Here is a 22,172-nt window from a genome sequence, read left to right as displayed (position 1 = left end):
CATCTATACAGCAAATGCATGGCCATATATATCCAGGTTGCTTTGATACAACTTGATTCGTCTGGACAGAGCAACCCATGGATATTCAGTCTCAAGCTGGAACTTACTCTAATTCACTTGGAATTCGACACTTGACCCCTTTACTCACAATGGGTGCTCACGAAGATCCATCTAGCTCAACGCCCTCCGAATACACGTATGTCTACCTCCATTCCAATAGGACTATAGAGCTAACAACTCAGACCTCGAGCATGTCTGACCCTCCTAGGTTCTTTCTGCGGCATGTTCTGCACTGTCGGCTTCATGAACTCTTTTGGCGTCTTCCTCGAGTACTACAAAACAGCACAGCTCTCCGACCAGTCCGAATCCACCATCGCATGGATAGCAGCGATTGTGATCTTCTTCATCTTCGGCGTGTCTGTCATTTCCGGGCCTCTCCTTGACACCTTTGGTCCAAAGGTCTGTATACACATCTGTTCCAGCCATTTTTAATCTAACAACCCTCAGCTCCTCCTCTGTATAGGCTCCCTCGGAACCGTCTTCGCCATCATGATGACCTCCCTCTGCAAAGAATTCTACCAATTCATCCTCGCCCAAGGCATCCTCCTCGGAATCTCCTTATCCCTCCTCACCTGCCCCATGATAGCCCTAGTTGGCCAACACATCAAGATCAAACGCGGCGCCGCAATCGGCATCGTCGTCGCCGGTTCGTCCCTTGGAGGCGTCGTCTGGCCCATCGTCGTCAACGAGCTCCTCCAAAAGCCCTCCATCGGCTTCGGATGGACTATGCGAATCGTCGGCTTTATCATGCTCCCTCTTCTCATTATCACCTGTCTATGTTGCCTGCCACCACCATCACCACCATCAATAATACCCCCAAACACTCTCCCTCAAACCCCCGAATCCACCTCCACAACAACCACAACCACAACAACCACTATAAAAGAACCCTCCCTCCTCCGCTCCCCACCCCTCCAACTAACCTGCCTCGCCTTCTTCTTCATCTACTTCGGTATGTTCTCCCCCTTCTTCTACACCACCTCCTACGCCATCTCCCACGGTTTCTCCTCCAATCTCTCCTTCTACACCGTTTCCATCATCAACGGCGCATCCCTCTTCGGACGTATCTTCGCCGGCGTCATCGCAGATAAATACGGTCGTTTCAACTGCTGTGTTATATTCACGCTTCTGTCGGGCATTATTGCCCTCTGCTGGACGAAGGCTACGACTGTTGGAGGCCTCGTGGTGTATTCAGCTGCTTATGGGTTTACTTCTGGGGTGTGTATACCCCACTCCTTTCCCCTTTTCTTCCATGGATCATGCAGACGAAATGCTAACAATATGGGAAATGGAAACAGGCAATCCTCTCCCTCCAACAAGCCTGCGCTTTCCAACTCGCAACCCCAAGGACGGTTGGGTTGGCGGTGGGAGTGGTTATGGCTTCGACGGCGCTCTCGTATGTATACACCCACGCCCACACCCACAAGCCCATCCATGCAAAGAAAACTAAATAATTAACTAACTATGTATCTGTATTTGGGTAGTGCCATGGCCGGAATCCCAATTAGTGGTGAACTCAGCCAGAAGTACGGGTATCTGGCGCTGTCGATTTATGCGGGGGTGAGTTTGTTACTTGGGGGGTTGGTGTTGGGTGTTGCGAGGGGATGCAGAGTTGGAGGGTTGGGGTTGTTGTTTAATTAATCGCTTCTTTTTTTGGGGTGGGAGCTGGGGGTATTTATGGAGGGGAAGAAGGAAGGGGTTCATTTGTGGGTTTCTTGGGTAGTAGATGGTTGATACTTATACTACACATAGGGTGGAAGTAGAGGGTTATTTTGTCCATTTTAGATACTTGTAATAAGCTAGTCAGTCCTCCATGTAATCACCACTCCACTCTGAACCAACTCATCCGCAACCTCCAATCCTAAAAACCTAACAAACACCAACTGGAATATCCGTACTCCCAATCCGACGAGACCGATGATAAACAGCCCCAAATCCTAACCTCCGCTTCGCGAATCCCGTCCATATCTCACATTTATTCTTTCCCCCCGTTAAAGCAACATCAGCATCTAGGATAGCGTCCCGAGCTTGGATGAAATTCGGGTTACATGGTTGTCTGTACGGGTATTAGATAAGTTCGACCAGATGATGATGTGACTTACAATGCCATCCCATCCATCACCAGCTTCATGGACAGATATTTCCCATCCGTGGGCACGCCGTTACGCAACTCCGGTTTAGGACCATCATTCTTCCCGTGTTTGTCGATCAGGTTCCACATTACTTCGTACAACATCGTGGCCCAGACGGTGCCGATGTCGTGGACGCCGTCGAGGTAGTTCACGGTGCTATAGGTGAGGGGGTTTTCCGTGAGGGAGGTGGAGTATGGGTAGAGGCGAACGCCGTCGTCGTCGTTGGCGGACCACGCACCCACGGTGTAGGATGTCTCGCGCGTGTCGTCGGGCTTGAGCCGGATCGCTAGGCCCATGAAGTCGCCCCAGCCTTCGCCCATGCCGCCTGATTCCATGGAGTTGAGGCAGCCGGAGTTGTAGGGTCCGCCGGTGAGGCGTGTAGATACTTGGTGGATTAGAGTTAGGGTGGGGTGTTGGGGGTAAGTGAGGATGTGACTTACAGCCGTGGGTATATTCATGGATGACAATGGCGGCTTCGAAACTTCCGTCGCGGGGCCAATTGGCTTCGGTCCATATGTACATGCGCATGCGGCCGGGGATACCGTCCGGGGGAGTTGCAAAGTTCGCGTTGTTGACCCCAGAGCCATCCTGCGCATTGAGGATCACGTAGTCTCGGCCTCGACCGCCATGATTGCCGTTGTTGTATTCGAAGTTTCCGGCTGTTTCGGTGAAGCCTAGTGTGTATAGGAGGTCGTGGTAGGTGTTTACTGTGTAGAACAGCTGAACGATGGAGGCGTTTATGTACGACGATGGCTGGGTCATGTTGATTGAGTACGGCCATTGGAAGTTTAGTTTGGCATCGGACGGGCGATAGTTGAATAGGTAGGAACTGCCGCCGCTGGGATTCCACTGCGCGATAGCATTGTTTCCTTTAGTGGTGGTGTATTGCCTCCATCCATCGCCGATCCAGGTGAATTGCGAAGTAGCTAGGTCCCAGGGATCGGTGATAATGGTGCGATTTCCATCTGTCGGATCGGTTACGCCCCAGGGAATGTGTCTTGTCAGCTTCGTTCCTTGGTTGGAGACTCACACTCACTATACTTGATATGTTGCCTCGGCCACGTAGTCGATAACACCGTGGACCTCACTGGTAGTCTCTGCATCTATATACGTCAAGAACCAATGCTCGTCGACGTCCGTTTCTATTCTCCATGTGAGTGCGAGGCTCCCATCAGGCTTGACAAAATACACCAATTTCGCCATTGGATCGGATACTGCGCCTGATGTGTCTCTGAAAACGTAGGAATTCTGCTCGTCAGTAGCCTCTGTGGAAACGTTGCTGATAGCTACCGGAAGCCGCAAAGCGTCTTTTGCTCCTCTGAGAGCAGCCACTGGAGCTGAGAACTTGTGATCGCCCAATGGGTTGGTCTGAGGCAAGACTCCTGTAAAGAAAGAATTGCCAAATGAGAAGACCTTTCCGTCTTTCCCGATCTGAAAAGGTCAGTCCTGGTCAATCAAAGTGTATTGAGACGTACGTTGACGTTGAAATCCGCATTGTCAATGTCTATATCATGAACCGTCTGACGGAAATATACATGAGCAATCCCGTTGTCGCCAATATAATGATCATCGACGAGACGAAAGGTTGCCCCAGGAGCAATTTCTTGAACTAGTCGAGCTGCCGTCTCGGTATAATCTCCTTCGTATGCGGCGACTGTCAGGTTTTCCGTCGTCACAGCAAGTGAATTGACATAGTCAGTATTAGAAACAAAGCGGAAGGCGTTCAGATCGACGGCCACTTTGTCTGCATGTGCTACCTGAGCTGTAGGTAACCCAGCTGCAAGTAGAGGCAAGACCGATATGCCCCCTATCATTTGGATTCCATACATCGCTGGCCAGTGTCTCGAAGCTTGAGGTTCAGATATGATGGGCTTGAAAAGGTTGAAGATTCTCCATCTCTCTATGAAGACAGCAAGCCCGGAATTGCTCATATTAGTATTCATGCTTCTCCATGGTCTACCCCTATCAATGTACCACGCCTGTCCAACATTCCTGTAGATGTTTAGCACGGCGACGATACTACATTCCTATTTGGTCGACAGTTGCATAGCCTCCTAGTTCAGTCTCACAGATCGACGTACTGGGTCTGGAGAAGATACCAATGGTAGGCAAGTAGCATTCGTCAGCCAGAACCGAGATCAACTGCATGGTTGCATGCAGGGCCAAAGTAGCACAGCTCGCTCAGATGAAAAGGCAACTCGTACGACAGCTACTTTCAGTACCCTACCTAGACTTATGATTTGCTGTACCACGAGGGAAGCTGCCAGTAGCCGAGACGAGTACACCAGTCGACCAGCCATGCGACCTTTCCAGTAAAGGTCCGAGTACATCCAGTCATGTTCAAAAGCAATCCCACATTGCATAGACCGCATAATCCACTTGGCTCGACAAACAAGGACCTGGTGGCGAAAGGGTGTTCATTGTTCAAATCTATCTGTAAAATGTAGAACCTATATCTTTGCTGATTGCTCCAGTTTCTGTGCCCGATCCTTTGCGATGTCACACATGGCCTGAACCAAATGTTAGCGATATTCCATGTAAGAATAATTGACCTCCCACCTGGATAATTTCGTCCACCTCACGGTCGGCATCACCCCTGTCAATCCTCTGGCGCATCTCCTCCATGATGACATCCCTGTTGCGTCCATTTACAAATGTCCTAGATCGGAGAGATACGTCAGAACAAGCCCAACCAGCGAACGAGGCCCGACGTACACAAATCGCAAACCAGGGAACTTTTGCTCGTATTCCGCATTCATGACCTTCAATTTCTCCGCTTGTTCCTCTGCTCCACTGTTAAGGTTTGCTTGTTCCTTCTTACTTAATTCGCTCAAATGCTCCGTCGGGGCTCCCTTGGGCTGTCCCAGGCGGGGGTGCGACCCCAGAATGCCCACCAGGACTTCTCTGTCCTTGGACGAGTTGGCGGCGGACAGGGCTGACATGCGACCTCCAACGGCATCGATCAATCTGGAGTAGGAAGAGAACGTCTGGTTGGCCAGGACGGGGGCCATGAGGGTATGGAGTTCAGGCGACGACTCGAAGAGTGTATCCAGAACCTGGAATTGTTGCTCCTGCGGGAGTGATGTAATCGACGATAGTGGGGGGAGTGCGGAGGGCATGATGGCGCGGTGGAGCGATAGATGTGATTAGACAGTCACGTAGAAATTGCTGTAACGGGCTTATATGAAGAAGAAACCCGTCAACCGTGCGTTGGGGATGGTTGGATATATGGCGTCTCCAATTGTCCCCGCTTCGGCAGTCTCCGAGCGTTTGTCCCAGCGGGACGGAGACCTCCAGATACGGTCAGTCCCATCGTAGGCGGAGTCTCCGAGGGGATCCTGGGGATCGCAACGAGGGTGTCACAGACCTCTGGACTGAGCCTGAAGGTGCATTTCCTCATCATTCACCACTGAATCCCATGACAGTTCAATGACAGGGTCCGTTTGGCATTCCAATGGCGTTCTAGACCAACCACGGCTGGAATTTACTAGAGACCGAAATCTGGGGCGATGACAAGAATCGGATTGTCCATCGATAGTAAAGTGGGATTAAGTTTTGTGGGCAATGGCAACGAGTAAGAGTCCATCAGGGGAATTTCAACCATCGAGGTGGATGAGGATCGCCCATCACCCCGACCGATTTTGAGCCTAGCGGGGGGAAAGGGCAATACCGTCGCGTACGGCCGGCGTAATGCGAATAATTGCTTCACCTCCCTTGGATGTAGTACCACCGCCCTGGCAGCAACAGGGAAGGACCTGCAGATATCTAAGCCTTGACCCCTGCATCTCCAGTTTGCCCCGGCTGCCTTGTCTCCAATTGAACCAAAGAGACCACGAGAGGCATGAGTTTGTCAAAACCGGGCTGGGAGGTGATAGATCACACCGGCTGGGACCTGACGGATGGGGTGAACGCCATTGTTGAATGTTCATCTCCGATTCCAATAGTCCCACGGTCGGACGCTCCTCCTAGACTTCATTATTGGATTGGTCCCCCTCCGGCCCAGGTACACTCGGTCCCCGTTGCGCCCACTTGTCAATGGCCTGATTAATGGGAGAAGCACACACGATCCTATCATCCTACATTAATCTACTTCAACCCAGGATTACTTCCCCTTTGTGAACGTGGGGACCGACCGCCGAGTTCCGTCCCAATCAGCTGCGAGTGGAGGCGCCCAAGCAGCATCCACTGAGAGGAGCCCCTGAACGGTTCAACGCAACTCCTGAGAGGTTCGTGGGCAGACATTCAACCCGTCTTGGTTATGGATCAGCCTGATTTTATGAATAATAGAGAGTATTGGCCTAGCGTCCTGCCCAGAAGATCTTGGTCCGCCTTCTCACTTTGAGGAGTTGAGGCCCTCAGGCTCCATCGGATCACTGGCCTTCCCTATCGAGACCGCTTGGCTTCCTTACATCCTCAACCTCCGCTAGACCCTTCCTTTCCCCTCTTCCCCCTCTCGCCCCTCCTTTCCTCCCCAGGGCGCTCCTCGTCACCACTTCTCCGTGGTCTCTTGCGGTCCAGGGCATCTGCCTCCAATGCAGTTCCCGTCATGTCGCTTAATGGGCTAGATAATCCCGCTGTCATCGAAGTCTACCAGACTGCTCTGGCCGAAGCGGGAGGATGGTGAGTTCGTGACCTCGGCATGCTCTGCGCCAGGATCTCCGGTTGCAAGGGCGCCCGCCGCAAACCAATCGCATCCACAGTAACTAATGCGCATTGTTTGTGTTGTCTAGGTTTCTTCTCCGGTATGTATCAAGGGATGAGGTCGCTCTCCTTGATCGCGGGACTGGCGGGGTGCCCGACGTGCGCAACGCGATCGACAACTACGAAGAGAAGTCCCCGCTCTATGGCTTCCTCCAGTATCGGCGACGGAAGGTGGTACTCAGCTATCTACCAGAGGGCATGTCCCGGCTCCTGCAAGGTCTGTCGCTCCCTCGTCCATGGTGAATCCTACTGACCGGGTTTCATCCGCCTGCAGCCCGAACAACGGTACAATTCCAATCGGTTCTCGACAAATTCTCCCCGCATGACACGGTTTTCTCGGTGGCGCAGCCAACAGACCTCACGGAAAGCGCATTGTCCTCCGCATGTCTGCTGCATACTGCTTCCGGTTCAATCACCTCCTCCTCAAGCTCTCTCCGCCGTCGTCGATTGAAGGAGATCGCAGAAGATGCGGAGGAAAATACCGTAGGCAAGGACGAGGCGCAGATGCAGTCCCCGACCGATGGCATGCGGCAGAGATCATTCAGCCAACTCTCCGAGGCCACAGTTGTCCCACCATCGGCGGTGTCAAGCGTACAACAACCACCTGTTGCCGACGAGCCGAGCTCCAAGACCTCCGAGAGTGTCTCCCTTCGAGAACGGTCTCCCTCAGTAGCCAGGTCGGAGCGTGCTCCTTCCCATAAGAGCTTTCACGACGACGCATCTTATGCTTCGTCGGAGCCCCGAAAATCGTCGCAGTCCGCCCGACCCTTCGTCCGTGAGATCGAACGTGCAGGAGGACGCACAACGAAAGTCAAGCTGGGTCCCCGGCCTTCGGTAGACGGAAGTGGACGGCCACGGACTGCGGGCAATCTATCTCGAAGCGCCGAACGGCGGCCGGTCGCATCCTTACCTGCGGGCGTTCGGTCATCGTCGTTGCGCAGGGCGAATCCCAGTCCTTCTCGGCCTCGATCCCAGGGAGGCAACGGAGTGCCCGTGTCCAGCAAAGTGCCCGCTGTGCCTCCGTTGTTGGTACCCCCCTTGTCAATGCCTATCTCCCGACCCAAAGTTTCGCCCGGTGCCAAGTCGCTGAGTGCGCTCTCGTCCTCCACGACGTCACAGGAGAAGGAGCGGCTGATGAAAGCCCTTCAGATGCGGAAGACGCAGATGGAGAAGAGAGCGAAAGAGGGGAAGAACAGCCCGAAAATCGAAAAGGGAGATGTTGCCCAGCTGGATGCGACCGAGAATAAGGAGAACATCAGTCATATACAAGTTAAAATGAAGCACGACGGGGCCGAGGATCGAGCGGTCCACTTGGCAGGGCCGGACAAGGAACCCCTTTCCGAGACACAACCGACGGTGGTTCGCGATCAGGGGGCCGACGAGCAGCCGTCGCCTCCTAATCCTCCCGACGATACCTGCGCGGTGGATGAGACCGGCAGTGGTTCCCCTGAGCAGACGCACGACGACCCCTCAATAGATGGCGATGAGTTTCAGGCGGGAGCCCCTCGGTCGGAACCTGAAACGCAGACTGGCGACAGGGACTTGGGCGTGTCCAATTCCGGCGGCGCTACGGGTGGCCCCAGCTCCCCTAGGCTGCCTAGCGTCATCGCCGCTCCACTTGAGAACAATTCTGGAATGGCTCCGGTCGAAGAAATTGCTGGCCCCTCGCCACCAAAACCAGTCCACCACCCTCTTGTTCCTGGCGAACAAGAGGTTCAAATCATTGATCAAGACAACACCACCCAGTCGGAGGCTGATCGCTTCGACTCGATTTCTCGGTCCGACTCCCCACTCGAGAGTTTGCCCTCGACTTCCACCCCCATTGCCTCGTCGATCGCCGCTCCCCCTCCGCCGGAGCCGCAGCATGACTTGACCCCTGAATCCTGGAATGTGGAGCGACAGCACAGCACTCGAAAGGAGAAACGCAAACCTTACCTCGAGCCTATTCAAGTCCCTACCCCCGACTACTCTGATGACGAGAACCTTCTCTCAGACGACTCCTTCATGGAAGAATTGAAAAGTGCCACGGTAGAGGAGGCCAAGCCGATCTCGGTTGGCGTGTCCCCCCTCTCCCCAGGCTACTCCAACAGCAGCAACGGCAAGGTGTCTCCAGATGCTTGGAGGAATTCCCGCGCGGTTTCAAATCCTAGCGCCATTGGACACCAACCCCCCAGCATGCCGACCGCCATGGGCAGATCCGTGTCGACGACGGCCGCTGAGGCAAGTGCTACTCAGAATGCCCCGGTCCTGGTGGCGAGGAAGATCAACGTGTCCTCGGGCATCTCAAGCCGGATCAAGGCATTGGAGAAATTCTCAAGCACTCGCGACGCACCATCCACTACCAATAGCCTTGCCCCTTCTGCCGCCTCCTTCGAATCCCTACGCAAAGGCTACTCGGATGCCTCGTCCCGGCCTTTGTCCTCATACATCCCTGAAACCTTTTCGCGGGCGTCGAGCGTAAGACGACCCAATTCGCAGGCGGGTCCTGGCCTCACGCGCAGCGCCAGCTCCGTCTCGGTGACTGCTCGGATAGTCCGCGATCCAATTGCGGCTGAAGGCGACTCGACCGATCCTTCCGAGCCGGCCATCCTTAATCTACAACCCAGCCAGATCACCGTTGAACATGAAACCACCGAGGTTCATGTCTTGCCGAGCCTAGATACAGAGCCGGCCATTCAGTCGGAAGATGATACCTTGCCTCCATCCACTGCCGGGTCTGACCAGCAATCCTCCGAGTCGGTGCAGCGCCCCGAGAGCAGAATCTCCATCTCCCCCTCCATCAAAGAAGAAGAGGCATCGCCAGCCAAGTCGGACGATGCACCCTCCACCCCTGAAAGTCAGAAGCAGTCCCGTGCTACGCGGCTGCTGCGGCGCATGTCCTCCATCACCTCCCGTAAAAGCGTCGTCGGAGTGCTGAACCCGATCGTCAAAGGAGAGGGGAGTAATATCTCCGTCAAGATCGAAGAGCCTGAGAGGGTTGCCCCCAGCGTGACGGAGGCGGCCCCGGCGATCGATATCGGCGAGGTCAACGTGCAGTTTCCCGACACCCTCCTTTGGAAGCGGCGCTTTGTCCGGATCGATGACCAGGGGTATCTGGTGCTGACCCCTGGGAATGTGGATTCCAGTAACCGCAACTTGGTCAAGCGGTATCACATGTCCGAGTTCCGGACACCTTGCCTGCCCGATGAGGACCGACAGGAGCTCCCCAACAGCATCCTGCTGGACTTCCTGGACGGCAACACTCTGCAATGCGCCTGCGAATCGAGACAGGGACAAACCTTTGTGCTTCAAAGTAAGTCAACCTTTCAACCCAACCAAGACGGATCACTAACTCGAAATAGCACTGGTCGACGCTCACAGTACCTACCACACTGCCCCCCAGTAGCCTTCTGCCTGCTGAGCTGTGCCTTTCTCTCATTTTGACCTGCATATATTGCGCGTTCCTTCACCATTTCCTTCCTCACCCGGTGTTTTCAGCGGTATACCCCTCAAAAACGGTTTTCTTCTGTACCAACTGTTTTTGTATCCACAATTCTTCTCTCCCCGACCTTTTCTTTGTTCGACTTGATGAGGTGCATGATGTATGGCTTGTGCCTGCAAGGTTAGGATCTGGCTTGATATTGGCAGCATTCGGCGGTTGTTTCCTTGGTGTGGCGCCTTATTTAGGCAGCCTTGGATCTGTGTCCGGTGCCGTGGAACCTTTTTCGCATGCTGTTTGATCTAAGAATTGTAAACTTGGCATGTTGGCAGTTTGCATTTACGTACTTCTACTCCATTCACTGTACGCTGTTCCGACCAGGAGTCGATGGCATGTACTCATTATTTTGAGATGATCACAGGTGTTTAATTCCATATCCCAACGCCAGACTAGATATATACATATTTAAGAACGAGGAGGCGACCGGGCGAGTCTCTTCTCCTCCCAGTCTTCGAGGAACCGCTGAACCTTGGGGCCCCAGACCTCTTCGCCGGCCTCGAGATCCTTGTATTCGAGCACCTTCTCGGGGTCCAGCTCGAACTGGGCCTGGCGGGACCGAACCAGCGAGCTCATGAGCCCACAGCTGCCAACCGCCTTGCCTAGATCGTGCGCCAACGAGCGAACATAGAATCCAGACGACACCGTCATGGTGATCTTCACGGCAGCCGGCTGAGGCTGAGGCTGGGCCTCTGAGTCCTTCTCTGCAGTCTCCGAGGCGTCCTTTGCGGTCTCCGGGGCAGTCTCTGGAGCAGCTTCCGCCTGCTCAGTCTGTACAACAGGCGCGGCCTCCCCGTCAGCCACCTTTTGCTTCTTGGCCGGGGCCTCCGCCTCAGCAGTGTCCTCCTTCACATCTTCCTCCGCCGGGCGCTTCGCCGACGCTTCCTCAGCCTCAACCTTCTCGTCCCTCTCCACAACGGGCAGCTTATCCTCCTTCTCCAACAACTTTTCCGCAACAATCTTCTCATCCCCCTCCGCCTCCACCGTCGGCCACTTCCACTCATGTGTCCCGGGCTCAAACCACTCCACAACCCTGAGATCATGGACCTCCACGGGCCTGGACTTGATCTCAACCGGCGGCTCCTTACCCTCCCTCGCATACTCATACAACTTCTTTCCCTGCACTCTCAAAGCAGAGAAAATCGGCGGCCTCTGCATAATCTGTCCCCGGAACTGTTCCAGCGCCTTCTCGACCATCTCCCGCGTGATATGTTCATAGGGAGCCTTCTTCACCACCTTTCCCATCCGATCATAGGTATCCGTCTCCGCCCCGAATAGCACCACCGTCTCGTACTGCTTCGTGCAGGCCAGAAACTCGTTCAGGTGTTTCGTGCCCTTTCCGACGCCGGCCACGAGGACACCGGTAGCGAGGGGGTCAAGGGTACCTCCATGGCCGATTTTGACGTCCAGGCGTTGCGTGCGACGGCGTTTGCGCTGGTAGGTGCTTTCGCGCTCGCGACGGGCGCGCTCGTCGGCGAGCCAGGGACGGAAGGTCTCGGAGGGGTTGAAGTGGTGTTGGAGGTGGCGGACGACGTCGGCGGAGCTGACGCCTTGGGGTTTGTGGACGGCTGGATTAATCGGTCGTTAGATTCGCTGTTTCCGAGGGCATGAAAACAGTAAAGGGATAGTAAAGAGGGGCAATACCGAAAATGCCTTCGTAAATCTTTTCACCAGACATGGTGCGGCGGAAGGGTCTGAGAGCGCGACGGAAGCTCATCGGCGAGGACGAGCGGGTGAAAGCAAGATCAACTAACAAGATGACTGGCAGAAGGGAGAAAGAATGAATTGACCAGTCTAAACACAGCAACAGACTCAATGGAGAAAAAGTTGACCAACACCGCGTAGATGAATCCAACCAAGTGCCAACGGAAAGTTGAAGTTAAACCAAATTCCAGAAATATATTTTCGGCTGGGCGATAGCTCCGCGCCGTTGCAGCGAATCTCGTCGTAAATTACGGCGTAAAAACCCGGAATCCGGCCGCTGCGCACTAAGCCCAACGCAGCTGAGTCTTTGTAACGGTCGGTACGGGGCTGGCCTGGCCCTCTCCCCTCCGCCTTGCTCTGCCTCTGCTGCGGCCATCCATCCTCCCTCATCCTTCATCTTCTCCTCAGCTTCCCTTAACCCCTCCGCAGCGTTTATTTTCATAGTTATCACTGTTGTTAGCGCTATTGTTTACGCAAATCGGGAACCCCGCACTGTGACACCGAGCACACCATGCTGCCCCCACCGCCATGACCTCGCGAGAAGATAGTGTCCTGGCCGCCAGAGACTCGTCTCTCTTCGACGAGAACGACTGGGAGGAGTTCAGCCTGTCGGAGGTGCGCGTCCTGGTTCCGGGCAAATCCCGCTATGCGAATCTGTTGACGGCCTCGCCGGACAATCCGGTCCAGGTGACGGGGTGTTTGGATGAGGTGGAAGAGGAGCAGGAGAGTTTGGGTACCTCCCTTTTTTCTTGTCTATCTGTCTGTCCAGTGGGGAGATCAGTGGGGGTTGAATGCTTGTGCTAATGAATGTAGTCCTCGACCCAGAATACCTAAGCAAACGCATTGTCCTTGATAACGTGACGCATTTCGCCTACGGGCAGCATAATGATGGCGAGGTTGGGTTCTGGGTTGCTGGGCGGGCGGGCTGGTTTTCCATTTCCCCCGCTAAGGGATACAAGCCGATGTTTAATGATGTGGTGGAGGCCATTGATTTGTTGTATTTCTTGGCCGATCGACATCAGTCGAAGCGGAAAAGAAGGAATTGGAACCCTAGTGTGGAGTATTTATGTGAAGAGGTAAGTTTTCTTCATTGATCAAGGACGGTGTAGGGGAGTGGGGCTGATTTGGTAGTATGTGAGCCATACGCACGGCATCTGCGAGGATGCGGATGATTCCGCGGAGGTGTTTTATAAACATCATCATTTTCTCTTATCGCGGATGCTGAAGGGAGAGGAGAATCCCCAGTGGACGAGTACTAATATTTTTGAGCATCTGTGTGAGAAGTTTTCGGTATGTGGATAGTCTCGCTGGGTGGGTGTTTGCTGATGAGTGTAGGACGATTACGAGCAAATTAAAGCGCAGTATGAAGGGGTGAAGGAAGTCGAGTCGGAGGAGGAGGCCGAAGCCCAAGAAGAGGAGGAGGCAGAGGAGAAAGAGGAAGAGACATCCCATGAATCTGATCAAACTGGGTTGTCCAAGGGCCAGGCGGATGCCATCTACCAGGTGATTCTTGATCTGAAGGAAGCAGGATACCTGGCCAAGCGTCAACTGACTCTCGAGCTCCTCACCTCTACTCTGGTTGATCGCTTCGAGATCGATAGTGCCGAGTATGCACACGACCTGGTTGCCTCGCGGGCCGATGCCATTCTCGAACTGATGGACGAAGCAAAGACGTACAACTTTGACTGGTCCCGCAAGGTCGTCTATCGAGAGCTGAAAGCGGCAGGTAGGAAGAGTCGAGTTCAGCAAGTCACTCTTACCCCGCTTCGGCCTCGTCCGTCTGAAAATGACGGTTCATCTGGGGAAGAGAGCGAGCATGAAGACCATCCCCGCCTGCTCAGACGTCGGGTCCGCAAGTCCGTTCTGCGGCCGAAGAGCTCCGTTGCTACCAAACAGACTGGCAAACGGACGCGGAGCGCGGCTGCTGATATGGACGATGACTCGGACGAGAACGCTGATGCAATGGATGAGTTTGAGACCCCAAGCAAGGTCCGCGGCCATGATCTCGTTCGTGATCCCTTGTCAACTCGCGCAAAGCGCCGGACTCGGTCAATCCTATCCGAGTCGGTTTCTACGTATCAGAAGACGCCTTTACAGGAGACTCTTCAAAGCCGGAATACGTCTGTCTCTGTGGCGGATCACGATACCAATGCGGACGCCTCCGAGCTGGAAATCCCTCATGGCGATGGCGTGTTACCGGACACCTGGGTATGTCAGGTCCGCGGCTGCGAAAAGGTCATCCATAAGAGCAATTCCAAACGAGGCAAGGAGATGATCCAGGATCATTCTTTGGCGCATGCGGACGATACCAAGGCCAAGATTGATCTGGTGTTTGCCGAGCAGAAGCTCAACATTGGACTCCCGGTGGATAACCTCCTCACCCGCATCCGAGAGATGGGCGCGTTCGATGCGGAGCTTCCCGTGGATGCAGCTAATGGAACGAATGGCATTAGTACTTGACAGCGATAGATGATGGATATGAGATATGATAGACAGCATTGCTGAAGATGATGAGCGTGTGCAGAGATCTGGTCAGGTATGTGGTGCTGGACCCAAGTTCGACTGACAGGTGCTTACCAGGTGCAACCTTCCTAGCCACATCACCATAAAGCCAGTGGCACGCCTGAATGGAGACGGTATCAGAGGATTAATGACTCAGAGATGGCTCGGGATGCGGCGTTGAGTGATGATTGAAACAATAGGGCGGCGGTTTCGATTTACTGGCATGATGTGATACCACGATACCACTACAGATAGACAGTCACCATCCATGATTATCAATATACAAATAACTGTCTATGCTTTTATGACCCAACCAAACCGTACCGAGCAGCTAACAATAAACCATGAAACATCAGGCGCGGCCCTTGGCAGCAGCTCTCCTGCTCTTCCCGGGCCTCTTCGCACCTCCCTTGGCACCACCCTTCATCTTCTTGACGGAGAAGTCGCGCATGTCACCACTCGAGGCGGCGTCACCGCTCTTGGAGAAACGCTTCTTGCCACCGAAACCGAACCGCTCGTTCTTCTTCTGGCGCTTCATGGAGGGACCGTTTTCGCTGTCGCGGCCGCGCTTGCGGCTGGGCTGGGCGGCGGCGTCCTCGATGGCGACATCGAACAGGTTGTCCTTGTCCTCGGTGGGACCGGAGGTATCAGACTTGCGCTCTACAATAATTAGCACCTCACAACATCCCAAGCCACAAACAAAAAGACGGAGGACTCACTCTTCTTCAACGCATTAATCTTGTCCAACGTCTCCCGCTTCTCCTTAGCCCTCTGCTGCAACTTGGCCACCTGGACCTGTTTTCCGAACTTCTTCAGATCGCGTTGCTTCCTGGCATCTGCAGCCGCCTTCTTGGCCGCGGCCTCATCGTACAGCTTCTTCTTGATCTTGCCCATGTGCTCATCCGTCTTCACCATCTCGGCAAAGTAATCGCCCGGTCGTGTGAACATAACGCCCTCCTTCTTGAGTAGTCCGCGCGCCGTCGTAGCCGCCGCCTGGCACACCTTGTAGAAAGCCAATTCGCGGTTGAGATCATCGTTCGGGTCGGTCACCTCGATCGGCTCCTGGCTGACGAGACTGTTGTGCTCCGAGAAGGGTGTGGCGGAGGACAGGAATGAGATGCGCTTCAGGGAGGATGTGATGGCGGCCGAGTTGTTGATTGTGAGGCGTTGGTGAGTGACGACGTCTTCGCGTTCATCATCGGAGAGGTCGGAGAGCGGGATATCTTCTTCTTCCTCCTCCTCGTCTTCCTCCTCTTCCTGGGCTTCTTCGGCGTCGCTGTCGGGGGTCTCTTCTTCTTCCTCCTCCTCCTCAGACTCTTCCTTCTCTTCCTTCTCTTCCTTCTCTTCCTTCTCTTCATTCTCTTCCTTCTCTTCCTCCTTCTTCTCCTCAACCGGCTTCACATCACCCTTGCGCTTCCGCGCAGCCTTGACCAACTTCTTCTGCTTCTCGGCCTCATAGTCCCGGCCACGGTGCTCATCAAGAGCCTGAAGAAGTTTGCTCCGCTTGACCATGGTGACTGTTCGCGTGTGATGGAGAGTTGGGGAGAAGATGGGAGTGCGAGCTGCGGCTGGAACTTTTACTTGGAGCAACGGCGGGAATTTTTTTGGGATGGCGCTAGACTGGATATGGTTAGAGGTGGGCGCGGTGGGTGGAGTGGAGGAAGGTTGTTCCGTTATCGTTATCGCTATCGCTTAGTGTATTCCCCACGCTGATACGAGACGCTGTTGGGAATGTGAATGATACACTGTCGAGGGATTTCTTGTATTCCGAGTGAATATCCACGGATATCTCTGTTTCTGTGTCGCCCAGGCCATCCTATGACGACAATGATTTTGGAACGAGGACTCGGACCTGAAGTGGAGGGGCGTAGGAACGGACCTTAAAGTTCGTGGGTTCAGGAACAAGCAGCTAAACACCGAATCGTGGCACCAATAGCTCTGCTAGCATCACGTGGATACTCCTACCTGGATACAGAAGGATGAGCATAAAGTACAGGTCATTTCCTCTTTACTTCCCTTCAGCTACACCCTTTACTTCCCCCACCAATCCATACCATCCAACCCAGCACAGCAACAAACCCACACCATGGCCGCAACCGAATACTCAATCGACCAAGAAATCCAAAACCTCTTCGACCAAACCACCGCAACCCGCTCAGCATGCGATACCTTCGCCAGGGAGCAACTAGGTGGTGACATCGTCCCCGTAACCATCCAAGGCGTATGCAGCTATACCGTGATTGCCGGACCAAAAGGGGAATTCATCGCTCAATTCCGCCTTGAATGTTTCCAACTCAACATAGACATCATGAAACTAGCCGAGACCATCTACGGCAATCTTGTTCCCAAAGTTACCTATAGAGGACAGATAGGGGAAGATACTACCGCCACTGCCACCGAGACCAAACGCCCCCTACACATCTACATCATGTCCCGAATCCAAGGAATCAGTTACTTGGATTTCATCCTTGCACATAACGGCCAATTCTCCGAGAACTCACCCGAGTTCTTTGCATGGCGCAGGAATTTTGTCGCTGATGTCGCGAGGTATATACATCCACACCCTCCCACCCCGGTTCACACAAACATGCATACATACTAACCACACCACCCAGATTCTTCGCCCGTTCATGGAAAGCCCCTCAGGAAAATACCGTGGACGAAACATACAAGCAAACCCTCCACCAATCCTACAAAAAAGACCTAGACCTCCTCCTCACCTCCCTCCCCCCGCGCTTCACCCCCATAATCCAATCCACTCTGACCGCCTTCCCCTCCATCCCCTCCATCCCCTCCCTCCCCCTAGTCCTCGTCCACAAAGACTTCGGCGCGTGCAACATCCTAGTCACCGAAACGACCTGCAATCTAGTAGGTGTAGTCGACTGGGCTGAGGCCGAGATCGCGCCGTTCGGGATAAACCTCTATTCCCACCAGCGATTAATCAGTAAAGTGGATTTCAGAACCGGGTGGGTGAGATTCGATGATTATGCTGAATGTGAGGATGTATTCTGGGGGACGTTTAGGGAGGAAGTTGGGGGGGGGGGGGATGAGGTTATTGGGGCTATTATGGCTGCGAGGGTTTTGGGAGCGTTGTTGGATTGTGGGTTTACGAGTCGACTGGGGAATGTGTCTGAGCCGGTGCCGATTCGGGAGGATGATGAGGTGGGGAGGTATAATGTGCGGGATTTGGATGGGTTGTTGGTTAATACTGGGACGAGGTTTTTGGGGTTGGTTTAGGGGGGGGGGTTGGATTATGTGGTGGATTTATTGGGGATTGGAGGGGGGGTGACGATGGGTTTGGATTTACATTGATCAGTTCTTCTTGCAATTTCTCTTTGAAAAAATGTGTATGTATATTTAAGAGACTAGTATATCACTCCTGCATGTAATATATATAAAGGCGATCATCTAAATCCATTGACCCGACACAATCGCCCATCCTCCAACTCTGTCCACCGCTCACTTCCCACCCCGGTCCGGGCATAGAATATCTCATTCGGATCATATTTATCCTTGATATCAGACAAGGTTGCATAATTGTCCCGATAAAATACCCACTGCCAGTTCGGTTGATGAATATCCGCTTCGTTGAGATAGGCTCCGCTATCAGGGGATAATGCCTCTAGGAGGGGAAGAAGGACGTTTGTCATGAGGCGTTGGTTCAGGAGGTCGGCGGTGCGGTTGTAGTAATTGAATGTGCTACTCATATTGTTAGTATGGAATGACTATAGGAAGGAATAAGAGAAGGAACATACGTTCCCAGAACAATGTCGATCGCGATACCCCTCCAGGCCGGATTGACTGCATTATCGGGGATTGCGTTGCGCGAGGCATTCATTGATACTCCAGAGATAGCAGCGCCATAGTTTGCTATTGTCCTGAATGCGGTTATCAAGGCACTGGAGTTGTTCTCCACCGTTGATCGAGGAATCATGCGCCCCCCGATTTGTGCTTCTGTGACATTGCTCATTGGGTTCATGGCCACATAGCTTTCCCAGTAGGTTGGGAATTCACCAATATTGTATGCTGCCCGCACCATTAGCTTTTTCATACGAGGGTGTAGACAAAGAACGTACTATACGATATGTTATATCTCTTCAACAACTCAATTGTCGGCGACAACCACCCCTCCAGCTGTCCCTTTGTCCCCCCAGGGATCGTCGCCGGCGTCACGGTAAACATCTCACTCGTAGCCTCCCAAATAACCACGCCCCCGGCATCCGTGAGCGGTAATAACCCCTTCACAAACCTCTCCACGATCCCCCAATACACACCCTCCTTCACCCCCTCTGCACTGAAACTCAAATTCGCCGTCGTCGTCCTCAACTCAGGATACACCTTGCTCGTCATCGACAACACAGCCCCATAAGTACCCCCTCCACCCCCACACAACGCCCAATACAAGTCCCTATTCTCTGTCTCCGATGCAGTTAGCAGCTCCCCATCCGCAGTAACAACCTCCCACTCCAATACCTGATCCGCAGCGAGCCCAAACTTGGATGCTAGTTGTCCGTGTCCCCCGCCTTGCGTATATCCGCCTGCATAGCCAACAGATTGACAATTTCCGCCTACCAGGACAAAGTCTTGCTTATGGGCAGCGGCCATGGCTTCGAAGAACTGCACCCCGGCACCGACTTTGATGGCAGGTCCAGTATAGAAGGCTGAGTTGTAGTTGGATATGATCTGAATGTCCTTTAGATGGTGTGTCCAGAGGGCGAGGGCTCCCGCCCCGGTGGACTTGCCGAGGTAGTCATGACCGGTGTTGCGGATTACTAGGCGGATGTTGTGAGTTTGCGTGAAGTTGAGGGTCTTTTGGTAGTCGGATGCGGAGGTGGCGTTGACGGCATAGCGGATGAGAGGGCCGATGGTGCAGGGGGTGTTGCTGTGGAAGAAGGGGTTGCAGGAGAAGTTGGTGAACCAGGGGGCCATGGGGGAGGAGGAGGTTGTGTAGTGGGTGGAAGGGTAGTCCCAGATGGAGCGCAGGGAGGCACAGGCGGAGGCGTCATAGGAGGTGAAGGTGTTGTTGGTATGGCAGACACTACCTAAGGGAGTGGTGGCGATGAGTCTGCCGGAGATGGTGGTGTTGAAATCGTCCCATTGTTGAGGAGTAGGCCAACATGGGTCGGAAGGGAAGCAGCGACAAACAGTTGAGGCTGCTGAGGAGGACAGTAGAAGGAAAAATGATAGGAGAGAGAGAAGTAGGCCAACCATGGTGGTTGATGAAGATGATACAGCGATGGTGGGCTGATGGGTGATCCCAGCTGGCTTATTATGAGAAAAGAAAGAGGGGCGCATCTATGCGACAGGATAGTCGCGAATACGATGCCATGAGGGTCAGGTACGAGGGGCCCACTGGCGGCATGAAGCTTCAACTCTTACATTGTTCTCGAAGGAGTCGACGTTTCATCAGGGCGTCGCTAAGACTGCCCAGACCTGGATTGCCGTCAAGACATGCAAAGTCGGGGTAATATAGATGGAATGGAAGCCATCCAGATCCTGGTTTGACTGCCACGAGGTTCCACGTGGCTTTGAGCGATCCATCAACGGTGATGAGCCAGAATGGTCCTATGAGAGGTCAGAGATGAATCCACAACCAAGCCACATCTCCAGCCTACCTCGGATCAGTCAACTAATCATCCGTCAATCACTGCTCACTTTCTCCCTCTCAACAGCCACAGATATCATCCCATGGTGTCAGCGGAGACTATCGGGCCGATCCACGTGCGCTGAGCTATTCTCGCAGTCTTCTACATCGTATCAAAGCTTGGCTGCTGTCCTGCTGACCTGCAACGGAGATGGTTTGTCTGACCCTCCGCTTGATGTGAGACGAGCTGTTCCTCCGGTCATTCCGAAGCAGGCCTCCCTGTCGGACCGGGATAACCTGGAAGAAAGTCTTGGGTAGCATTGGCATGACCATACTAATAGACGCCAAGATCCCTCTGCTGGACTGCAACCTACTATCACTATACAGTATTCTGTGTCACCTGGCTGCACTGCGAGATGCATCGCCCGGCCCAGACCTGCTTTCACCCCGCTTCGGATCCGATGACAGATCTAGACGCGGGCATTTCTCCGTCGATCGTCCCGCCAATCGGACTGAGTTGACATCATATTATCACTGACACCTGCACGTCTGGCCAGACTGATTCTATCTGTATGGGGCGGTCAGGAGTTTCTTTGTTCGTTGTGTTGCCAAGAGACGGGGGAGAAATTGAGTTAAGTATCGAGTGGTAGCATTGAGTCTTTGAGTTTGTTTCTTTGTTCCTGATGTGATAATAGCCTGCTGATAGTGCTACTATAGGGACTCTATGATGTGATAATTAAAGCATGACCCCTAAACACACAGATAAGCCCCCAGTGTACGTATATTTGTCGCCTCCACTAACCACAGAGAAGCCCGTATGCGCATGCCTGCCCAACCTGCCAGACGATCCCTGTCACTCCAGCGCCAACCTTAATCGGTGGAACCTCTCCCCGTGCTATAGCATCCCCTTTTATATGCACCTCCACGAAAAGTCAACACGACATCCCTACCTCAAGCCACTCCCCGCAAACACGGCAACAGATACAACCCAACCAACCACGCACACCACACTCTCCACGCCAAGGCATCTCTCTCGACCGACCGACTGCGCAGTACCAGAACCACCACCATGCCTCCCACCCCCCCGACCAGCAAGTAACACCATCCCGGCAACGCCCAGAACCACACACAGACACCACTCCACCCCACCACAAATCCCCCAATCAACCCTCTCGACCACTGCTCCCCCAGCACCAGCGGGATCGTCTGCCTTGCACGTGCCCGATCCCCGGCCTGGTCCTTGAGGTCCTGGATCTGCATCGTCGTCAAAATCACCCCACTCACCATTCCTATCCACACATATCCCTGCTCTGAGGGTTGACTCTCGCCGCCGCACGCAATCCGTAACGACCCGGTATTATACAATCCGTACGCCACGGCGATGATTGCGTCGCGGATGATCTCGTCGCCGCCTTTAAGGTCGTTATACAGCCAAGTGAGCAGAAGAATGGGGGTGGCTTCATGCCATACACCGAGGGTGTAATTTAGGGCTAGCACGGCAGGGATGGCAGCCAGCATAAGACGGCGGGTTTGGGTGGCGCTGATGCGGTGGGTAGGCAGGGGGCGCCAGGGTTTGTTGAGCTGATCCTCGAGAATCGACTCGGGGAGACGCTGGTTGGCGAGGTCGAAGATGAAGACGGTGGCCCAGTTGAACAGGATGATGAGGGGGAGGCGGCAGAGGAGGGGGACAAACGAGGGGGGTGAGGGGGCAGTGGTCAGCGCTGACCCCGAGAGGGCTCCTAGAAAGCCAAAGAGAGAATTGGGGATCACGAAGGTTGGAAAGTTGCTCTCGGTAAAGTGCCAGATCAGTATGGGGAGGTGGTGCAGACGAAGAGAGGGTTCTTCCTTGGTGGGCTTCATCTTGAGCTGATCAGAGCAGGATACCTATCTGAGGATTGATGTAGCAACCGAGGCATAATGTCGACTGTATGACTCTATATACCATGAGGCTATCCTGATCGACGACGCAGTTGAGGCTGAACTGTTTTGATCCTGGGTGAGGCCAGGCTTTGGC

General features: G+C 53.9%; 10 protein-coding genes across 10 annotated transcripts; 4 read left to right on the top strand and 6 right to left on the bottom strand.

The window, feature by feature from the left end:
• Positions 1 to 149: 149 nt before the first annotated feature.
• BO94DRAFT_580472 (putative MFS monocarboxylate transporter) lies at positions 150 to 1,823 on the top strand (the record flags this gene model as incomplete). Its single annotated transcript, XM_025615330.1, has 6 exons — positions 150 to 196; positions 243 to 459; positions 508 to 1,278; positions 1,359 to 1,456; positions 1,545 to 1,624; positions 1,813 to 1,823. The coding sequence occupies 6 exons, from the start codon at positions 150 to 152 to the stop codon at positions 1,821 to 1,823; spliced, it is 1,224 nt and encodes a 407-aa protein (XP_025473404.1).
• A 13-nt stretch (positions 1,824 to 1,836) lies between these two features.
• BO94DRAFT_562048 (extracellular metalloproteinase) lies at positions 1,837 to 4,074 on the bottom strand. The gene is made up of 5 exons (XM_025614263.1): positions 3,668 to 4,074; positions 3,234 to 3,623; positions 2,633 to 3,197; positions 2,163 to 2,577; positions 1,837 to 2,116 (listed from the first exon to the last, which is right to left on the bottom strand). The coding sequence occupies exons 1-5, from the start codon at positions 4,019 to 4,021 to the stop codon at positions 1,930 to 1,932; spliced, it is 1,911 nt and encodes a 636-aa protein (XP_025473403.1). The 5' UTR covers positions 4,022 to 4,074; the 3' UTR covers positions 1,837 to 1,929.
• A 501-nt stretch (positions 4,075 to 4,575) lies between these two features.
• BO94DRAFT_16889 (2-oxo-4-hydroxy-4-carboxy-5-ureidoimidazoline decarboxylase) lies at positions 4,576 to 5,575 on the bottom strand. Its single transcript, XM_025605913.1, has 3 exons — positions 4,908 to 5,575; positions 4,752 to 4,851; positions 4,576 to 4,702 (listed from the first exon to the last, which is right to left on the bottom strand). The coding sequence occupies exons 1-3, from the start codon at positions 5,309 to 5,311 to the stop codon at positions 4,643 to 4,645; spliced, it is 564 nt and encodes a 187-aa protein (XP_025473402.1). The 5' UTR covers positions 5,312 to 5,575; the 3' UTR covers positions 4,576 to 4,642.
• An 885-nt stretch (positions 5,576 to 6,460) lies between these two features.
• Positions 6,461 to 10,758, top strand: BO94DRAFT_530022 (putative GPI-anchored cell surface glycoprotein). The gene is made up of 4 exons (XM_025610585.1): positions 6,461 to 6,812; positions 6,923 to 7,110; positions 7,168 to 10,185; positions 10,235 to 10,758. The coding sequence occupies exons 1-4, from the start codon at positions 6,739 to 6,741 to the stop codon at positions 10,276 to 10,278; spliced, it is 3,324 nt and encodes a 1,107-aa protein (XP_025473401.1). The 5' UTR covers positions 6,461 to 6,738; the 3' UTR covers positions 10,279 to 10,758.
• BO94DRAFT_530021 (pseudouridine synthase PUS4) lies at positions 10,709 to 12,276 on the bottom strand. Its single transcript, XM_025610584.1, has 2 exons — positions 12,013 to 12,276; positions 10,709 to 11,936 (listed from the first exon to the last, which is right to left on the bottom strand). The coding sequence occupies exons 1-2, from the start codon at positions 12,044 to 12,046 to the stop codon at positions 10,777 to 10,779; spliced, it is 1,194 nt and encodes a 397-aa protein (XP_025473400.1). The 5' UTR covers positions 12,047 to 12,276; the 3' UTR covers positions 10,709 to 10,776.
• A 324-nt stretch (positions 12,277 to 12,600) lies between these two features.
• BO94DRAFT_552221 (uncharacterized protein) lies at positions 12,601 to 14,532 on the top strand (the record flags this gene model as incomplete). The annotated part of the gene is made up of 4 exons (XM_025613588.1): positions 12,601 to 12,805; positions 12,886 to 13,148; positions 13,204 to 13,362; positions 13,408 to 14,532. 4 exons carry the CDS (start codon positions 12,601 to 12,603, stop codon positions 14,530 to 14,532), a joined length of 1,752 nt encoding a protein of 583 aa, XP_025473399.1.
• A 262-nt stretch (positions 14,533 to 14,794) lies between these two features.
• On the bottom strand, positions 14,795 to 16,142 carry BO94DRAFT_570911 (EBP2 family rRNA-processing protein). Its single transcript, XM_025614845.1, has 2 exons — positions 15,294 to 16,142; positions 14,795 to 15,234 (listed from the first exon to the last, which is right to left on the bottom strand). The coding sequence occupies exons 1-2, from the start codon at positions 16,084 to 16,086 to the stop codon at positions 14,927 to 14,929; spliced, it is 1,101 nt and encodes a 366-aa protein (XP_025473398.1). The 5' UTR covers positions 16,087 to 16,142; the 3' UTR covers positions 14,795 to 14,926.
• A 73-nt stretch (positions 16,143 to 16,215) lies between these two features.
• On the top strand, positions 16,216 to 17,811 carry BO94DRAFT_592531 (uncharacterized protein; the record flags this gene model as incomplete). The annotated part of the gene is made up of 2 exons (XM_025616148.1): positions 16,216 to 17,121; positions 17,190 to 17,811. Exons 1-2 carry the CDS (start codon positions 16,661 to 16,663, stop codon positions 17,809 to 17,811), a joined length of 1,083 nt encoding a protein of 360 aa, XP_025473397.1. The 5' UTR covers positions 16,216 to 16,660.
• A 165-nt stretch (positions 17,812 to 17,976) lies between these two features.
• BO94DRAFT_530018 (FAD binding domain protein) lies at positions 17,977 to 19,946 on the bottom strand (the record flags this gene model as incomplete). The annotated part of the gene is made up of 3 exons (XM_025610583.1): positions 18,651 to 19,946; positions 18,330 to 18,600; positions 17,977 to 18,273 (listed from the first exon to the last, which is right to left on the bottom strand). Exons 1-3 carry the CDS (start codon positions 19,783 to 19,785, stop codon positions 17,979 to 17,981), a joined length of 1,701 nt encoding a protein of 566 aa, XP_025473396.1. The 5' UTR covers positions 19,786 to 19,946.
• A 906-nt stretch (positions 19,947 to 20,852) lies between these two features.
• BO94DRAFT_570909 (UbiA family prenyltransferase) lies at positions 20,853 to 22,018 on the bottom strand (the record flags this gene model as incomplete). The annotated part of the gene is made up of 1 exon (XM_025614844.1): positions 20,853 to 22,018. The coding sequence occupies one exon, from the start codon at positions 22,016 to 22,018 to the stop codon at positions 21,110 to 21,112; it is 909 nt and encodes a 302-aa protein (XP_025473395.1). The 3' UTR covers positions 20,853 to 21,109.
• Positions 22,019 to 22,172: the final 154 nt, after the last annotated feature.

This window comes from Aspergillus sclerotioniger (genome assembly GCF_003184525.1).
Source record: "Aspergillus sclerotioniger CBS 115572 chromosome Unknown BO94scaffold_1, whole genome shotgun sequence".
Lineage (NCBI taxonomy): Eukaryota > Fungi > Ascomycota > Eurotiomycetes > Eurotiales > Aspergillaceae > Aspergillus > Aspergillus sclerotioniger.
This window is presented reverse-complemented; position numbering and strand designations above follow the sequence as displayed.